The sequence below is a fragment of the Suncus etruscus genome, chromosome 4, assembly GCF_024139225.1.
Source record: "Suncus etruscus isolate mSunEtr1 chromosome 4, mSunEtr1.pri.cur, whole genome shotgun sequence".
In the NCBI taxonomy this organism is placed as follows: Eukaryota; Metazoa; Chordata; class Mammalia; order Eulipotyphla; family Soricidae; genus Suncus; species Suncus etruscus.
In genome coordinates, this window is record NC_064851.1 from 6,674,836 (window position 1) to 6,693,672 (window position 18,837).

Here is an 18,837-nt window from a genome sequence, read left to right on the forward strand (position 1 = left end):
TTAGATAAATGGACACTTCTTGGCTGGATGGAGAGGTAGGGGTGGGGTGGGGAGATTTATAGGTTCTGTGAAGACAGAAGAGAAAATACAAAGTAAGGTGCTTGCCTGGCTGACCAAATTTAATCTCTGGCTCCTATGGTTCCCCCAGCACTGGCAAGGGTCACTTCTGAGCATAGAACTAGAAATGGATGAACTAGAAAACAGCAGCTTAGGCTCACATATGGTACCCAGGCACCACAAGGAGGACCCTGAGCACCACACTGGGAGTTGCCAGTCCCTCAGCACTCTCAGATGTGGCCCTAAAGCCAAACATCAACAACCACAAAACGATGCTAAGGGGATTAAAGGACTGGGGTGGGGTCCCAATTTGATCCCCAGCACTGTATGGTCCCCTGATACCTTTCTGAACCTGATCCTCATCCAGCGTGGTCTGGAGTCACCCCTGACTCCTGAGCACTACATGGTGTGACACTCCCACTTCCCAGACTAAATTAAAAAAAAAAACAAAAAACAAAAAACAAAAAACAACTAACAGAGGGGCTGGAGCAATAGATAATACAGCTAGTAGGGCATTCATTGCCTCGTATGTGGTCTACCGGGGTTGGATCCTCAAAATTGCATATGGTCTCCAGAGCCTGCCAGGAGTAATCCCCAAGAATCGCCCCAAACAAAAGAAACAAAACAAAACAAACAAAAATAATTGGTGCCTTAGCAAATAACAGTGTCAACAAACAAACATTATTGCTGATCAAGTTAAATTCCTGGCAGACATTTCTATGGGTTGGAAGGGAGATACCTAAATGTATTTTTTGAAAGAGGGTAAGGAAGAGAAAGGTTTTGGGAGGAAACTTCCAGGAATCAAGGGCAGGGAACTGGAACTGAGTAGAAGGGCAAAAGCCTTTGAAAAAAGGCTTTGGAGGGGCTGGAGAGATGGCATGGAGATAAGGTGTTTGCCTTGATGCAAAAGGACAGTGGTTCGAATCTGGGCATCCCATAGGGTCTCCCGAGCCTCTCAGGGGTGATTTCTAAGCACAGAGCTAGGAGTAACTCCTGAGTGCTGCCGGGTGTGACCCAAAAGCCAAGAAAAAGAAAACAAAAAAAAAAAAATGAGGGTAAGGAAGAGAGATTTTTTGGGGGGAATCTTTCTGGAGTCAAGGGCAGGCAACTGGAACTGAGTAGAAGGGTGAAAAACCTTTGAAAAGGCTTCGGAAAGTCAAGCTAAGGAATAATACTGATATGTCAGTAGTACCCGAATTCCTCCAGGGAACTCCCCAGAGCCAGGCCTAGATATGCACGGCAGATGGCATCGGATTCTAGGCTGCTTCCCATCGCTGGCCAATTCCGGGGCAGGAGGGACTTCTCGAGAAGCCACGCCCACTCGGGGGGAGCCTAATGGTCCCGCGCCGGAAGCCGGAAAAAAGGAGGCGGGCGGGGTCTCAGAGATGGTGGTGGGTGGAGCTTCGCGGAAGAGGGCCGTGGCCTCAGGGCTCCCCGCCCCGCCCCGAGACAGGACCGGAAGTCCACCCGCCCCGAGGCGCGTAAGGTCACGTGCGCAAGGTCACGCCCCGGAAGTGAAGCGGCCATGTTGGCGTGACCCCCGAGCGGTACCGGCGAGGGGCGAGCCCGGGAGCTGAGTTTGCGCGCGTGGCCCCGGGTGAGCGAGCGAGGAAGGGCCGAGGGGGGTCGGAGCCGGGGCCTCCAGGAACCTCGAACGGCCAGATCAGGCCTCGGGAGGGTCTCCTCGGGCCCAGCCCCCGAACTGTCAGAGAGATCCCGGGGGGCGGCCCCCTGCCGACCTTGCAGGCCCAGCCCCGACCTCCTCGAACGAACAGATCTGGGCCTGGCCCGGCCCGCCCCGACGTGCAGGGTCCGAGGGAGGACGGGCTGTGGGTCAGGCGCCCATCTGGGCTCGCGCTGCAAGTTGCTAGGGCTCCAGGCTGCGGGTGGAGGACGGCGGGGACCCCCACCCCAAGTTGACAGTCTCCCCTTCCTCGCCCGTTTGCTCTGCTTTGGAAGTTGGGGTGAGCGGCTGTGCTCCAGTTGCACGCTCCAGGGAAGAGAGCGCCCCGAGGTCATGAGGCCAGAGGATCGGGGGTTCAGGGGCCACCCTCTTTTCTGGCTGTGTATGTGGCCTCCCCTCTGGGGGTGCCATGAAGGTGTTTTATCGAATGGGGGGGTTTGCTCAGAGGGTCTTGGAGGTAGAGGTAGTAGGATGTGGTTTATAAAGTTTGAGGAATCCTAAGGCCTGACAGCTTCCCTTTCTTGGTGGGGCTGGAGGCCAAAAGCTGTGCTCAGCAGGCCTGCGGATCCCACTAAGTGACTTTTGGCCCCCCCGGGTCAGTGTAAAGGTTCAGGGATGCAGTATTGACCTGGGCCATATAGGGGGTGTAAGGGGTCTTCCAGGGCTGTACCTGGTGGTACCCGCAATCGATCCTGGCTCAGGTGCATAATAGGCTTGTATTCCTAACTCCTTCTCCTCTTCTTCTTTTGGGGGGAGATTTTGGGCTACACTTGGCAGCGTTTGGGTTACTTCTGCCTCTGTGCTCAGTAATCATCCCTGCAGGCTCAGGGGAACCATACGGGATGCCAGGAATCGAACCCAGGCCTGCTGTATTATTACCATAACCTTTTCTGACTTCTGGGCTCCTTGATTCCTGTGTTCAGAAGTAGAGTGCTCGCTGCCAAATCTGCAGTTAATAAAGCACTTACTATCCTGGAGAGGGAGTATAATCGCTTTAGGCCTCTTCCCAGCCCTGTGGGCAAAGTACTGCCTGCCAGATCCTCATTTCCAGGTGGGGTGAGGCAGAGAGATGAGGAGGGTCAGGAGCTGGGGAGGGACCATGCCAGGTGCCAAGTGTGGCTGAGAGTCCCTGTTGCAGACCAGAGAGTACCCTTGGGTGAAGTCATTACAGGAGCTCTGATCTGTCTTGGCTCCCAGGCCCAGTACTATTAGCCTAAGAGCTAATAGTCTGCCTTTAGCAGGGGAAGCCGAGGCTCAGGGCAAGAACCCCTGTCCAGAGTCCAGGGCAGGTAAATGGCGAGCGTGTCAGTCCAGCTTCTAAGGTCCTTCCATGTAATCTGCAGTTTCTTGGGTGTGGGGCTCAGGGGACAGGAAATCAGGGGTGGTTAGTGGCGGTGGGTCCTTTGCTCAGTCATCACTCAAGGCTTGTTTTTGCCCTACCCGCAGCTCCACGCCCAGCCCCCCCGCCAATCCCCCATGGCCCCCTGGAGCCGAGCTGCGGTGCTGAGTCTCTACCGGGCTCTGCTGCGCCAAGGCCGGGAGCTACGCTACACTGACCGGGACTTCTTCCTAGCTGCCATCCGCCGTGAGTTCCGGAAGAACCAGAAGCTCCAGGATCCCGTGGCCCGGGAGAGGCAGCTGGAAAAGGGCCTGGTCTTCCTCCAGAGCAAACTGGGAGGCATCATCTAGGCCCTTTCTCTGTGGCCACCGTGCCCCTCCTGGCCCACCTCACCCATGTGGTAAGGAGCCTCGGGTGGGCCCCTGTGCAGGCCGCTTCTGCCCTGCCTCGGTGGGCAGAGCCCATGAGTGTCTGGATGGGGCACAAACCCTCAGGGTCCCTTTCTAGAGAGAGTGGCCGTCCCACATCTATTGTGCACTGTAAATGCTTTTAGGCAGAGGGACTCTGCGTTGTGTCCTTTATACAGACTGCAGATTGAGATGAGATTGGCTTGGCTTTGTTTGTTATGTTTTTGGTTTTGTGTTTTTCATTCTTTTTTAAGTCCAGGTTAGCTGGACCAACCCTAGAAACACAGTGGATGGCACTTAGGGTCCCAGTTCAGGCTCCCCCATTTTTCAGAGGCTTTGCTCATCTTGTGGCTCATATCCTGGTACTTAAAATGTGACTATGTTCTGCTCCCACCATTTTTAATTTTTGTGGTGTCGGGGATATACACATGACGATGCTCAGGGGTTACTTTTGGCTCTGCACTCAGGGATCACTCCCAGTTGTGCTTGGGGGACTATATGGGATGCCAGAATCAAACCTAGATCGGATGCTTGTAAGGCAAATGCGCTCCCTGCCGTGCTGTTGCCCTAGCCCCTTCCCACTATCTCTACAGCAAGCACAGAGGCCAGTGCCAGGTTTTCATCCCAGCAGCACTGCTCACCAGATCCCTGTGAGTTTTAAGACTGAACCTGGAGCCTTTCCAGGCTTCCATTTTCCTCCTTGTGCCTAGCTTGAGGCTACAGTGAGGCAGGATGTCCCCCACCTTAGGGACACCTGCTGGTACAAGGTCTGTATCCTCAGTTTTGGTTATTTGGGTTTGAGGCCATACTTCTCCTGGTGGTTTCTTCTGCCATTCTGAACTCTATGGGGTGCCAGGGATTGAACCCGGGTCAGCTGTGTGCAAGGCCAGCTCACCTCCTGCCATGCTCTGCCAGGAGGCAGTGGTGGCACTTAGCCCAGTAGCTGTTCCGGGGGCTCAGAGGAAAGGAAGGGCCATCTGTGCCCTGCTGAGCTCAATGGGACTCACTCCATTGTGAGCTCTCTGTTGGGCTGGACCGCTCAGGAAAGCGAGGCTGTGGCGGGGCAGCCAAATATGGCAGCAGGAAAGAGGGGTGTCTGTATTGTGAAATGCAGTAGCTCACTGAGCAGATGACCAGACTGAGACCAACCGGTGACGAGGTGAAGCCACTCTTGTTCTGCTAGAGCAGCGATCCCTGTGGGTCAGGGGCCTGAGCCTAGAGAGGCTAGTGGCTGATATCTCTGGAGACATGTGGCTAGTCCAGGTCCTGAGTCTCTCTGAGCTGTGATATCTGCTACTGAGGTGCTGTTGTGGCTGTGTCAGCAGGAGGCTGATGTGAATGAAGGGGTCGTGGCAGGGCCACGCGAAGGGCAAGCTGAGCACTTGGGAACTGTGACTGGCTTTCTTGATCTGATTTTGTTTTCTGGGCATCATTCCTGGTGATGCTCAGGGATTACTCCTGGCTCTGTGCTCAGGAATCACTCCTGAGGGCTCAAGGGACTATGTGAGGTGCCGGGGATCAAACCTAGGTCAGCTGCATGCAATGCAAGCCTCCTATTGCTCGGACCACTAGTGTCTGTGACTGTGGCTGGTGAGATGAAGGGATGCCTTGGGATGCCTTGCTACTAACTAGCAAAGAACCTTGAACCTTCAACATCCACCTCCAATCCCTCGGACTTTGTATTTGGGGGGGGAGGGGACAATCAGTGCTCAGGGCTCTGAGGGATCACTGGTAAGGCTCGAAGGACTGTAAAGACTGTATGGGATTTTTGGACCCGAACCTGGGTCCTCTGTGCCTTTCTTTGCACCTTCTCTCTGGCTCCAGGCAAGCAGTTCTTGAATGTTGCTGGCCCTGGGGGTGTTGCCTGAATGAGTCAATCTGTGGGGGTAATTCTGTGGGGTCTCAGCTTGCAGTTTGCGCAAGAAGTGAGTCAAAAGTGTGTTTTTTGGCCAGGGATGTTGAGCAGCTCTTGGATCTTACTGAGACAGCCAAACTTCTTTGCTGCTGCTTCCCTGCCACTTTTTTTTCGGATGTTAGTTTTTTTTTGTTTTTTTTTTGATGGTGGGGCGGGGGGGGTTATACCTGGCGGTGCTCAGAGTTACTCCTGGCTTTGTGCTCAGAAGTTGCACCTGGCAGACTCAGGAGACCATATAAGATGCTGGGATTCGAGCCAGGGTTCGTACTGTGTTGGCTGCGTGCAAGGCAAACAACATACCACCATGCTATTGCTTTGGCCCCTATTCCTGCCACTTTTATTAGCCAGAGTTTAACATAAATCACTGAGGGTCAGATTTGACGTAATTAAAGGGACTTGAACTAATTAACTCAGGAAAGATGGAAGGAAAAAGTAAAATGATTTTACATGCGCACAAGTCAAAATGCCCCCAAGAAGCTTATGGTCAGAGAGTTGGTGGACCCCTTTCTGTAAGCCAGTTTCCCAGCCCCCAGCCTGAACTCTCCGTTGACATCTGGCCAGCAGGCCAGTCGCTAACCTTTGCCTCAGTTTTCTGTGTGTAAGATGGAGCTGGCAGTGAGCCGCATTGGCACAGAGGGCATGGGTCTGTGAGATGCCCACACACTGGTCCACGCTCAGTCTGTGCCAGCTGCCCCACGTGTCTGCGAGCCAGACCTTGCTTTACCCTGTGAAGTGAGTCGGAATTTTCCTAGTTCTGTAGCCTTTTCCAGGAAAGTTCAGTCAGTGCCCCATTTCCCATTATCTGTCGCCGCTCATTCAGGGTGATAGGCGTTCTTTCCTGCGGGAGCTTCCTTCCTTGGCAACCTGTTGTAGCTGCTGTGAGGGTCTGAGGGTCCTGCTGAAAGGGCCCCGCAGTGCAGGGGACTGACCACCAGGGCCACATCCAGCACTGCCCTGTCAGTGCGTGGACCCTCTGATGCTGGGGATCAGAGTGTGTTGCTGACATGTGCCCTGAGCCTGCCCTCTCCCAGGCCCTGAGCAGCATTCCTTTTCCCCTTGGACATGGGTTTAGGGTTTGTTGGGACAGTGGCGGAGTCCACAGTCTCCAGCCTCAGCTCTGCTCACTACTTCAGTGACCCTGGCTCTGCTGCCTTTAAACTATTTTATGGGACCAGAGCAATGGTACTGTGGGGAGGGTGTTTGCCTGTGCATGGTCGCCCGGGTTCTATCCTGGCACCCTGACCCGACTAGGAGTGATCTGTGAGCACAGTGCCCAGAGTAATTCCTGAACAGCATGGGGCATGGCCCCAAAGCAAAAAAAAACCCAAAACTAATACAAATCCCAAAAAGCACTGTTCTAGGAGTGGGGGACCTGGGGCTCGCTACTCCCTTTTCTCCGAGGCCTCCCTCCAATGTGAGCTGGTGTTTTCAAGTAGATGAACCTCTTCTGACTCGCTGTTAGTTTAGACTCTTCACAGCAGCGCCAGAGAATCTAAACCTGGAAGGGGGAGGTTGAGTGGTGGGGGTGTCCTGGGTCCTTGGGGGTAGAGCCGGTCCCCACGATGCACATGCTTGGTTCTCCCCTGTGCCTAGTCACTTGGCAGCACCCGACACGCCCTTGTTGGGGACTAGCCTGCTGGAAGTGTGGGGGGGGAGGCGGAGGGGAGGTCTGAGGTGTCCCGGGTGGTGACGCTGTTCTGGCTTCTTCCCCAGGTGAACAATGGCAGGCGCTGGGGAGCGCAAAGGCAAGAAGGATGACAATGGCATTGGCACGGCCCTCGATTTTGTGCTCTCCAATGCCCGGCTGGTGCTGGGCGTGGGAGGGGCCGCCATGCTGGGCATCGCCACCCTGGCGGTGAAGCGGGTAAGTGCCGGCATTGGGGATGGGGGTGGGCAGCAGTGGGGCAGCACCATCATTTGGGAGTGCTCGTGGGCTATTGGTCTTGAGCATTTATTGGATGATCACCCAGGGACTGCACCAAAGCAGCATTTAGAGTGCTCACGGGCGAGCACTGTGATAGGCTAGACTCACCCTGCAGGTGTAGAGGTGCAAGTTCCAAGCCCTGGTTTTGAGGTGACTTTTGTGATCCCTCTCCCCCAACACTGCAGGCGGCTTCCAGCTGCACCTTCTCCGGCTGTGTAGCCAGTAGAGGGAGCTTCTAGTGGGAAGTTTACATTCATGGAGGCGAGGTGGGGAGACAGTAGAAAAACATGTATGTTTTGTTTTGGACCACACCCATCGAGGCTCCTTGGGGTTACCCTTTGTTCTGAATTCGTCCTGGCAGTGCTCGAGGAACTGTGAATGGCCAGGGATCAAATCCAGGTCAGCTGCATGCAAGGCAGGTGTCCTCCCTTGGGTAGAATCACTCCAGCCCAACAGCAAAACAAAATATAACTGGAAAAAAATAGCAGGTTTTGAGGTATTTATAGATCTTTGTTACATAACTAGTTCCAGAAGGGCCAGGGAAACTGGACAGGGGTTAAGGCACTTGCCTGGCGTGCAGCTGAGCCCCGTTTGATCCCTGGCAGCACATGGACAGACCATCAGTACCAGCTGGAGCAACCACCGCCAAAGAGCGGTAGGGGTCCCCAAGCCTCCCAAATAAAGGGGAGGGAAGATAGAAATGTGAGGGACTCTGGGCTGTAACACTTTGGACCAGTCTTCCTTGTTTACACGTGTGTGTGTGTGTGTGTTTCCAGCGCAGTTGTGTCTGGGGCAGAGTTGGGGTGTGAGGTGTAGAGTTGGGTGTGGGGTGGGTAACCCTTGCTGCAGAACCGTCCCCCTGCTTTTTCAGATGTATGACCGCGCGGTCAGTGCCCCCACCAGCCCCACCCGCCTAAGCCATTCTGGGAAAAGGAGCTGGGAGGAGCCCAACTGGATGGGTTCCCCCCCGACTGTTGAACAAGGACATGAAGACGGGCCTGAGCCGGTCCCTGCAGGCCCTTCCCACGGACACTGCCTCTGCCTTCGACACAGGTGAGATTGCAACCCTGCCCGCTCCCGCCCTTGGCAGAGACCACTGTTCTGCTGTCCTGCCGGCCACCGAAGTCCCAGCTAGGATGGGATGAGCTCACGTGCCTCTCTCTTGCCTTGGCAGATGTGTTCTGCCCGCCCCGGCCCAAGCCGTTGGCCAGGAAGGGCCAGGTAGACTTGAAGAAGTCACGACTCCGCATGTCCCTGCAGGAGAAACTCCTCACTTACTACCGGAGCCGGGCCAACATCCCTGCCGGCGAGCAGGCCCGGGCCAAGCAAGCTGCTGTGGACATTTGTGCGGAGCTGCGGAGCTTCTTGCGGGCCAAGCTGCCTGACATGCCTCTTCGGGACATGTACCTGAGTGGCAGCCTCTACGACGACCTGCAGGTGATGAGGCAGTGCTCGGCGAGGGTGGGGCTGCACAGATGGAGGGTACAGGGGACCCGGGTGGTAATGGGCTTTAAGGGACCTTGGGACAAGCGACCCCAAAAAGAAGGAAGCAAGCAAGCAAGCAAGCTCGCTTGCTCTCTAGAGAGCTGCTGCTATCTTTTTCATCTCCACTTGTGGTTTCTTCTTCCCCCTGGTCTGCAGGGCTGTGCACACTTACCTGCTCTGAGGTGTCAGGAATGAGCAGGGCTCTGGCGGCCGTTGAGCCAGGGGTTCCCTCCCTCTGAATTGATGGGGATACTGTGAGGGAATTCCGGGGACACAAATGTAGGATGTGCGTTTGGGGGAAGCATTTTGTGGTTTTTTTGTTTGTTTTGTGTCACACCCGGCATCGCTCAGGGGTTACTCCTGTCTCTGCGCTCAGAAATCACTCCTGGCAGGCGTGGGGGGGACCATATGGAATGCCAGGAATTGAACCGGGTTCCTTCCTGGTCAGCCGCATGCAAGGCAAATGCCCTACTGCTGTGCTGTCTCTCGGGCCCCTGGGGGAAGCTTATCTTTGTCTAATAGTTTTTTGGGCCACACTGAGTACTTAGGGTTTACTCCTGGCTCTGAGCTCAGGAGTCTCTCCGGGCGGGCACTGGACACCAACCATAGGGTCTGCCCGGGATTAAACCTAGGTCTGTGGATGCAAAGCAGGTGCCCCGCCTGCTGTACCACGGCTCTGGTCCTGGGGAAGTGTTGCCCTTGAGCAGTTTGAGTTCATCCCACCCGGCATGTCGTCTCCACAGGTGGTGACCGCGGACCACATCCAGCTCATCGTACCCCTGGTGCTGGAGCAAAACCTCTGGTCGTGCATCCCGGGTGAGGACACCATCATGAACGTCCCCGGCTTCTTCCTGGTTCGCCGTGAGAACCCCGAATATTTCCCTCGTGGGAGCAGCTACTGGGACCGCTGCGTGGTGGGTGGCTACCTGTCCCCGAAGACTGTAGCGGACACGTTCGAGAAGGTGGTGGCCGGCTCCATCAACTGGCCGGCCATCGGTTCCCTGCTCGACTACGTCATCCGGCCTGCGCCGCCCCCTGAGGCCCTGACCCTAGAGGTTCAGTACGAGCGGGACAAGCACCTTGTCATCGACTTCCTGCCCTCCGTGACCCTTGGGGACACAGTCTTGGTAGCCAGGCCCCATCGGCTGGCCCAGTACGACAACCTATGGCGGCTGAGCCTGCGTCCGGCCGAGACAGCACGCCTACGGGCCTTGGACCAGGCTGACTCGGGCTGCCGCGCTCTGTGCCTCAAGATCCTCAAGGCCATCTGCAAGTCCACCCCCTCTCTGGGCCGCCTCACTGCCAGCCAGCTCACCAACGTCATCCTGCACTTGGCCCAGGAGGAGACCGACTGGTCTCCGGACATGCTAGCCGACCGCTTCCTGCAGGCCTTGCGGGGGCTCATCAGCTACTTGGAAGCCGGGGTCCTGCCCAGTGCCCTCAACCCCAAGGTGAACCTCTTTGCAGAGCTCACCCCTGAGGAAATAGATGAGCTAGGCTACACACTCTACTGCTCTTTGTCTGAGCCAGAGGTGCTGTTGCAGACGTAGGGCCTGGGAGGGTGGGGGCCAGGTCCAGTGTTTCCGTTTGCCACCCACTCGGCTGCTCCCCGGCCCCCAGGTGCCTGTCTCGCTGGCCACGTTACCCTTGTCACGTCCTGCTGCTGATCAGACCGCCCTCCCCTGGCCTGTCTCTTGCCCAGCCCTTTCTATTTTTGTTACCAAATGCAAACACTGTGCTCGCTCCCCCATGCCCCCATCCCCGTCCCTGGCTCAGGCTCATTTTTCTGGAATGAATCAGCAGGTGCAGCTGAGCTGTGCAGACCACTTGGCGGTATGCATCGGGTCACATGTGCTTCTGCCTCCCCTTCCGTGTCCTTTCCCGAGTTCGTGCCTTCTCTGTCCTCCCCGCCAATCACATCTGCCTAATCGAGATGCTGCCTTGGAGCGGAAGGTCTCGAAGTGTCCTGCCTGCCCTCTCCAAGCTGACCTCAGCTGGTGAGTGCCGGCGGCATTTTGGCCTTGGTCCTGCCTTGGAATAAGGCCTGAAGATTAGTCTCTTTCCCACCCCTCCTGTCCTAAAGTTCTGGCGGATCCCTTTGGTCACACCCACAGCGGCGTAGTCAGGATAAAGTGGATGTCTGTTATTTGGGGATGTGTTTCTTAGTAGTCAGTGTGGAGAGCAGAGTGGGGGAATGACCCGGTGAGTGACCTGAGACTGACAAGGAAGGTGGCAGTCAGGGACTCCCCTCCGCCCCACGGTGGGTGGTCAGCCACTTACTGGCCTTTCTGCCGTTTGGGGGAGACGCTCACGGACATGGCTGTAGTCATCCAGATAAGTGGGGGCAGGTGCCAGAGACCAGCTTCTGGGGCCCCTTGCTCTGGAATCCTACTTTAGAGCCAGAGCGGCCCCTCAGGCCCGCCTTCCCTACAGGCAGCCGAGTTCCAGGCCACCTCCAGAGTCCCAGGGCAAGCAAATGTGCCCGTCTTCTTCCTTCGCCCTGTCTTGGCATCTGGAGGATGGGCACCGATAGAAAGAGTACTTGGGGGGGGGTGTTCTGCTCTCGTCACATCATTTCCTGCTGTATGCACAGCAGAGGGCAGGAGGAGTGGCACTGCAGGGCCTGCAGCTCACCCTGTGTCTTCCTGCAGGTGGGGCCGGAGCCTCAGGATCTGGTTCTCACCTGCACCCAGTAGCTGTTCTCACCTGTCCTTTCTGGTTATTTCTGTTCTTACTACCTCTCCACCCCCGAATTTTGTTGAAGCGAGACATGCAAACACACACGAGCCATGGCTCATTTGGACACCACCCCCTCCCCTAGACAATGCACCCACACACCACACATTGGAATTTTGGGCTTCTAGATTCTGGCCCTGGGGCTGGGAGGTTGAGAACAAGGTTGAGCCTTGGCTGTATTTGGGTGCTTGCCTGCCTCACCTCATTGGTTTGTTTAAGTTCTACCGCTGAGTACCTCAGGGGACCCAGTTCTGAGCAGAGCTCTCTGCCTTGCCTGTTAGGGTCAAATGAGTAGAGGCTCTGAATGGTGGCCCAGGGGAGGCTTTGCTCAAGGGAGGCTGGCTTCACTCTGTGCACACTGCTGGGTGTTGCCCTAGGCAGATGGGTGGGTGGGGGGAAGAACTCCTAAGTGAAGTGGAATTAGAAAAATGTCTGCAGTTTTCCCCAGGGTGACAGGTGGGTACGGAGCAGCCATTCCCTGTGTAGTTCAGGGACAGGAGTCAGGCTGGAGGTTCAGCGACCACGTGGTGAGCAGGTCCAAAGGGGTGAGAAGCCCCAGTGCAGAGCAGCTGGTAGGAGAGGTGGGGTTATTTCAGTGGGGAGGGGGACAGGCTCAATCCTTCCCACTTCCCCAGTCACATCTGCAGTGCCGACCCTCACCCCAGCCCTAGGCAAGCCTGAAAGGGGGTGTGGTGGAGATCTTGAGGTTTTTGGATGAAGAGGGCAGCATCCCTTCCCCTACTGCCTTTTTAAAAATCTTTGGGGGAAGCAAGGGGACTATCCCCCCGACCATCTCCTCTTCTCCAGTAACTTCCCTAAGACCATCTGCTCCTATCCTATCCTCTGTCCAGACAGATATTGGGGCCATCTAGGTTAGCCTACAGCTTAAAAAAAGACTAATCTTGAAAACTGGATCAACTCCAAAGTGTGTGTATGTTGGTTTTCTCCATTGCTCCTTCCTAAAAATCAGGAGCCCGGGAAAACAGTATATTTCTTTATATGCTTGGTTGTGACTTTTTTTTTTTTCCAATAAAACACGTGTTTGGAAGATCCGCGTGGAGGTCTGTTCCCACTTCACATGTAGACTCATACATGGGCTTCTGTGCTCAGACAGAGGGCTTAGCTTCTGGTCAGAGTTCCCTGAATGTGGCTGGGAACTTGAACTCTGAATGGGTGAAGGGAGGCTTCTTGCTAAAGCTCCAGGCAGAGACTGGCAGAGCTCAGCTGGCACCCTCTGGGGACAGATCTGAGCAGCTGCTGGTTCCCAGCCAGAAGATCCCAGAGATAGGGTCCGGGGCTACCTGGAGTGATAGCGAAGTTTGGGCATTTGCCTTGCACACAGCCAACCCGGATTTGATCCTTGCATCCCTTATGGTCCCTTGAAGATGAGTAATTTCTATTTCTTTTTTTTTTTTTTTTTTTCGGGCCACACCCGTTTGATGCTCAGGGGTTACTCCTGGCTAAGCACTCAGGAATCGCCCCTGGCTTGGGGGGACCATATGGGACGCAGGGGGATCAAACTACGGTCCTTCCTTGGCTAGCGCTTGCAAGGCAGACACCTTACCTCTAGCACCACCTCACCGGCCCCTGAAGATGAGTAATTTCTGAGCACAGAAATTGTGCAGTAACTCCAGAGTGCTGCTGGGTGTGGCCTAAAATGGGGGGTGGGGTGGGAGGGATGTCAGGAAGAGGTCTCTTCTACCTTAGTTCCTTAGAGAAGCGTTTGACCTTGAGGCCCATAGGACCATTAGCTTTTCCCTTCAGGAAAGAAATAAAACTGGGAGACGTTCTGTCCTTAAACACCACAGGAAAAGAAAAAGACCTCCCACAGCTTTGGCTTTTGTGTATAGGCTGAGCCATTCCTGCAAGAATGATAACCAGCTCCCTGGACAGGCAGGCTGCAGTCATCCTGTGACGCTGGCACCCTCAAAACTGGGACGCCTTTGCCTTTTCTCTCCCTAGCACTGCACGACCATCCATCAACAGCTGCTGTTTTTTTGATTAATGGCACAAAAAGAGGTCGTATTCTTGGGGCCCAGGATAGACTTTCGAACAGGTGTGCTCAGGCAGGAATTTTATTTTTGCCACTCTGCTCAGAGGCTGCTTCCGGCAGTGTGCTCTGGGACCATTGTGGTGCTGGGGACCAAACCCAGGGCTCCCCTGTGCAGCCCTTTAAGCTATCTTCCCTGCTTAGGCAGGGATTTTTGGCCCAGAAAGACTAGGCGATGGTTACTAGGTCTAGATCCCTCCAAGGGAAAGGAAAACCATCCCAGCATACTGCAGACTTAGGCTAGTTTATAGTTGGTTTCATCTCAAAGACGAGTCTACCAAGGAATCAGGATGAGGTCATTGTTGTAAAGCCCGGTTGGTAACTTGGGAACTGGAGTCACCCAGTCCTAATTATAGCTTTAATAGCCACTTAGCAAGCCCTTCTGGGACTCCTGCATTGTGCTTGGTGCTTAAATAGACATCTAACTTCAGCCCAGGGCCTAAGGTGCTCATGAGTTACGTACAGAAAACAATTCAGTTGAATTCCAAACTGCCCCAGGTCCTAAGTGCAGTCAGGATTCTTTTGGCTTTGCCCTGAAACCTGCCATCTAGCTCCTTCCAGCCCTGGATCATTTCTGGGAACTGGACCTTGGGTTAGATGCCTCCCATTAGATTCCTATTAGCCACTATCGAAGAAATGGTCCGTGGCCAGAGCATGTACATGGCCTGCATGTGGCATCTATTCATGGTGTCATCTTGGGGACACTTCGCTCCTCCCCTCATTTCTCTCTCGCTCTCTCTCTCTCTCTCTCTCTCTCTCTCTCTCTCTCTCTCTCTCTCTCTCTCTCTCTCTCTCTCTCTCTCTCTCTCTCCCCCCCCCTCTCCTTTCCTCTCTCTCTCCCTCTCCTGTCTCCCTCCTCCCTCCCTCCCCCCCCCTCTCCCTCCTTTTCTTTTCTTTTTTTGGTTTTTGGGTCACACCCGGTGGTTGACTCTACAAATCGCCCCTGGCAAGCACAGGGGACCATATGGGATGCTGGGATTCGAACCACCTTCTGCATGAAAGGCAAAAGCGCTACCTCCATGCTATTCCCCCCCTCCATTTCTTTAATAGGAAAATTTGCCGGGTTCCATCTCTGGCACCCCATATGGTCTCCCCTCGGGCCTGCTAGGAGTGGTTTCTAAGCACTGATCCAGGAGTAGCCCTTGAGCTCCGCCGGGGGTGGACTGTCCCCAAATATGTTTCTTGGGGGACAGATCACAATTCTTAGGAATAAGATTTGTGGGGTCTGAGAGAGGTAGCATGGAGGGAGGGTGTTTGCTTTTCATGCAGAAGGATGGTGGTTCAAATCCTGGCATCCCATATGGTCCCCCCACATGCCTGCCAGGAGCTATTTCTGAGTGCAGAGCCAGGAGGAACTCTTGAGAGCTGCCAGGTGTGACCCCCAAAAATATTAAAAGAAATAAGATTTGTGTGTATGTCACTGGGGGAAAAAAATGAGGCTGAGGCACAGGACCAGAGAGTGGAGGCGACCGGTGGGTTGGGGAGGGGTGTCTCTGCATGTCGAGTTAACGGAAAGCGACAGTGGGGGTGTTAGGCTGAAGCCCCCTCAAAAAATTTTTGGTTTCTGGGCCACACCCGTTGGACGCTCAGACGTTCCTCCTAGCTAGGCACCCAGAAATCGCCCCTGGCTTGGGGGGTGGAATTATATGGGAAGCCGGGGATCGAACCTAGGCGAGCGCTTGCCAGGCAGACGCCTTACCGCTTGCGCCACCGCTCCGGCCTCGGCCCCACCCCCACCCCCAAAATGGATTCGGGCACCGGAGTGGAAGCCAAATAAGGACAAACGGTGACAGCCGAGCGAGCCCGGCGGCGGGAAGCGGCCCAATAACCCCGCCCTTGGCCACGCTAACGCAGCCAATCGCGGGGAGAGCTAGAGATGACTCGTCATGTGCCCGGCCAATCACCTTCGCGCGCGCGCTCCTCCAGCATCTCGCGAGATTTCGAGGCGGCCCACGCGCTTTACAAGGAAACCTTCCTTGAAAAGGAAAAAAAACCCCTGCGGCTCCGTCCCTTCGCGAGCACACCGGAAATGACGTTTACAGAAAATTCCTCCGCGCCCTGGGCGGTTCTGGGTGTGACATTTTGCTCCTGTAAAGTAGTGCGCCTGTTTTTAATTAAAAATCTATTTTGGGGGAGCCTAACCCCGGTGATCACTCCTGGCGGTGCTTGGGGGGGAAAACCCTACAGGATGCTGGAGATCGGGCGGGAGATTGAAGGGGCACGGAGGGGGAAAGAGCCGCGGTCACCTGATCACGGCGGAAGGATACGGGGTGGGGTGATGCGAAGCGTCCTAGCCGAGTCTATAAATAGGGCCGCGCCGCGCCCGTGCGGCCATTTGCTCCGCGCCCACCCGTAGATGTAGTTCATCCTGCCCGCCATCCGCGTCCATCCTCCGCTCCGCAGGGTCGCAGCCGTCATGGCGTATTAGAGGCAGCAGTGCCCGCGGCAGCATCGGCCCTTGCAGCGGCGGCAGCAGCACCAGGCTCTGCAGCGGCACCCCTCAGCGGCTTAAGCCATGGCGTAAGTGGGCCGCGGGGGCTCCGGGAAGGGGGTTTCCGCAACGTCGCTTGTTGGGGCCGGGCGGCGTCGCTGCCGCGGGGTTTTGTGTTTTACGAGCTTCGGGAGACGCGCGGCTCTTGATGGGCGTTTCCCCTTGCTTGCCGAGACGCGATCGCCCTTGTGGTTGACCCCCCCTAACAGCGGGGAGGATGATGCGGGTGGAGTCGGGCTCGAAAACCCCCCTGTCGGCCCCCTCCTGGCCCTTTCCCCATCCCGAGCCCGCCGGGTTTGCGCCTGCGCGCTGCGAAACGTGGCAGGAGCCAAGATGGCCGCGGGCGAGGAGACTGCGCGTGCGCGCGTCACGGCCACGTGGGCGGGGCGTTCTCCCGGCCTGGCTCGACCTCGAGGCCGCGATCTGGCTTCCCCCGATTCGGGTTGTGTCGAGGCTGCGAAGTCATGGACCGGTTTTCGGGGCTCCCCTCTCTTTGCAGGCTTCTCAAGGCATTTAGCAGCAGCGTTGCTGTCACCGACCACGACCAAGACTCGTTGGAGCTGAGCACGTCCCCGGATTCCAGCCAAGCCGTCGCCCCGCATCCTGCCCGAGATGAGCTTCCTGAACAGCGAGGTGTTGGGGGGGGACTTGATGTCCCCCTTCGACCCGTCGGGTTTGGGGGCTGAAGAGAGCCTCGGTCTCCTAGATGACTACCTGGAGGTGGCCAAGCACTTCAGACCTCATGGGGTATCCGACGACAAGGCGCCGGCGGGCTCCTCCTCTTCCGAGTGGCTGCCAGTGGATGAGTTGGTGGGCGCCTCGGACTTTGGCAAGGGTGAGGAAAGGGGTCTCTGCCCCTCGACTACAGGACTGGGGGGGGCGCGCTGGGCCAGGCTGCCTGCGATTTGGGCGGCTTGTGTTTGACTCTTCCCTCCATGCTGATTTCTTTTCCAGAAGATGCCTTCTTGGGCACGGATTGGATGTTGGAGAAGATAGATCTGAAGGAGTTTGACTTCGACGGCCTGCTGGCCCTGCCCGAGGAGCTCTTGGCCACGCTGGATAACACGTCTGACCCCTTTGGCCCACTCGTCCAGGAGAGTGACAAGGAGCCCCCCCAGATAGAGATCCCAATCGGCCATCTTCCAGAAAGTTCCCCGAAAACAGACCAGGTTGCCCCCTTCACTTTGCTGCAGCCGCTGTCCACTCCAGACCATTCCTCTAGCTTAGAGCTGGGTAGCGAGGTGGTGATCCCTGCCGCGGACAAGAAGCCCACTGCCCCCTTTCCTGTGATCTCTCTGTGCATAAAGGAGGAGGGTGCCCCTTCAGATGACGACAGTGGGGTCTGCATGAGCCCTGAATCTTACTTGGGCTCGCCCCAGCCTAGTCCCCCTGCTGCCAGGGCCTCGCCCAGTCGGAGCTTGATCTCCACCGGAGCCCTTAGTGGGCCTGCTCGCCCCAAACCTTATGATCCTCCCGGGGAGATGGTGATAGCCAAGCTCAAGGGCGAGAAGCTGGACAAGAAGCTGAAGAAGATGGAGCAGAACAAGACCGCAGCCACCAGGTACCGCCAGAAGAAGCGGGCGGAGCAGGAGGCCCTCACAGGCGAGTGTAAGGAGCTGGAGAAGAAGAACGAAGCTCTGAAAGAGCGTGCAGACTCCCTGGCCAAGGAGATCCAGTACCTGAAAGATCTGATGGAAGAGGTCCGCAGGGCGAGGGGCAAGAAGCGGGTCCCCTAGTTAGGAGTTAAGTGTGCTTGTACATAGGCTTGCTCTGGGGTGTTGGAATAAATTATTTTGTAGCAAGTACGACCGATTTCTTGACTGGGACTGAAACATAGTACATCTTAGTCCAGTGGGCTGGAGGCTCTCAAGTTGGTAATACACCTATAGGAGTGAGAGATAGCTCTAAGGGAGATTCCCACCACTCCCACTTTTGTGACCCTGAGATTTCTTCCCAGGGGCTCCACCCAACAGAAGCCTTTTATTCTGCAGCCTAATACTGGATCAGGTTTCGGGGGTGGGTGGGAAACAGCCTCAGCTGGGGCAGATCCAAGGCAGGGCTAAAACAGCCTAATCTCGGACCTGTCCGTGGCAGGATTCCTTACCCTTCTGTAGGACTGAAGCTGCTGCCCAGGTGATACCTCTCCCAACTCCTTTCCTACCTTCAAGACCCGATTTTAGCACATTCTCTAGGTCTTAGTTGGGGACTTCATGTGGGGCCAGTGTTTAAAAAAGGATGCATATGGTCTTTGAGCCTTTTTTTTGGTTTTGGGGTCACACCCGGCAGCGCTCAGGCTACTCCTGGCTCTATGCTCAAAAACTTGTTGCTGGCTGGCTTGGAGGACCACATGGGATGCCAGGATTTGAACCACTGTCCTGCCTCAAATCACCCTTCGTACTATTCTGGCCCTGTTCTTATATCTAGGGCAGTGCTTCTCAACCATTTTCTTTCATTGCCCCCCCCCTCCCCCGCGCAACTGTAAATAACATTAAAAAATCAAAATAATTTGAGCTGACTTTTTTTTGGGTGTGGGGTTTGGGTCACACTGGTGCTCAGGGTTTACTCCTGGCTAGGTCAGAAATAGTTCCTGGCAGGCATGGGGGGGGAGGAAAGTGGGTGGGGGGGCATATGGGACGCCAGGATTTGAAGCTTGCAAGACAAACCCCGCTGTGCAGCCCGTTTTTTTTTTTTTTAAGCAGAGGTGAGGTCTGGATGAATGGCTACAATGAGCACGTTTTGCACGAAGCGG

At 55.7% G+C, this 18,837-nt stretch overlaps 3 protein-coding genes across 3 annotated transcripts; all 3 read left to right on the forward strand.

Annotated features, from left to right (window-relative positions):
* Positions 1-1,577: 1,577 nt before the first annotated feature.
* Positions 1,578-3,430, forward strand: LOC126006350 (MIEF1 upstream open reading frame protein-like). The gene is made up of 2 exons (XM_049771746.1): positions 1,578-1,654; positions 3,188-3,430. Exon 2 carries the CDS (start codon positions 3,218-3,220, stop codon positions 3,428-3,430), a length of 213 nt encoding a protein of 70 aa, XP_049627703.1. The 5' UTR covers positions 1,578-1,654; positions 3,188-3,217.
* Positions 3,431-7,122: 3,692 nt separating this feature from the next.
* On the forward strand, positions 7,123-12,595 carry LOC126006249 (mitochondrial dynamics protein MID51-like). The gene is given in 5 exon segments (XM_049771621.1): positions 7,123-7,266; positions 8,198-8,290; positions 8,292-8,379; positions 8,501-8,763; positions 9,555-12,595. Coding segments are annotated over 5 exon segments (1,395 nt in total). The 3' UTR covers positions 10,362-12,595.
* Positions 12,596-16,652: 4,057 nt separating this feature from the next.
* On the forward strand, positions 16,653-17,863 carry ATF4 (activating transcription factor 4; the record flags this gene model as incomplete). Its single annotated transcript, XM_049771721.1, has 2 exons — positions 16,653-16,923; positions 17,043-17,863. Coding segments are annotated over 2 exons (1,053 nt in total), but the record flags the coding sequence as incomplete, so codon positions are not given.
* Positions 17,864-18,837: the final 974 nt, after the last annotated feature.

What these genes read in the sequence shown, in the direction of transcription:
- LOC126006350 (XM_049771746.1), top strand. Translation starts at nt 3,218, where the DNA reads ATGGCCCCCTGGAGCCGAGCTGCGGTGCTGAGTCTCTACCGGGCTCTG.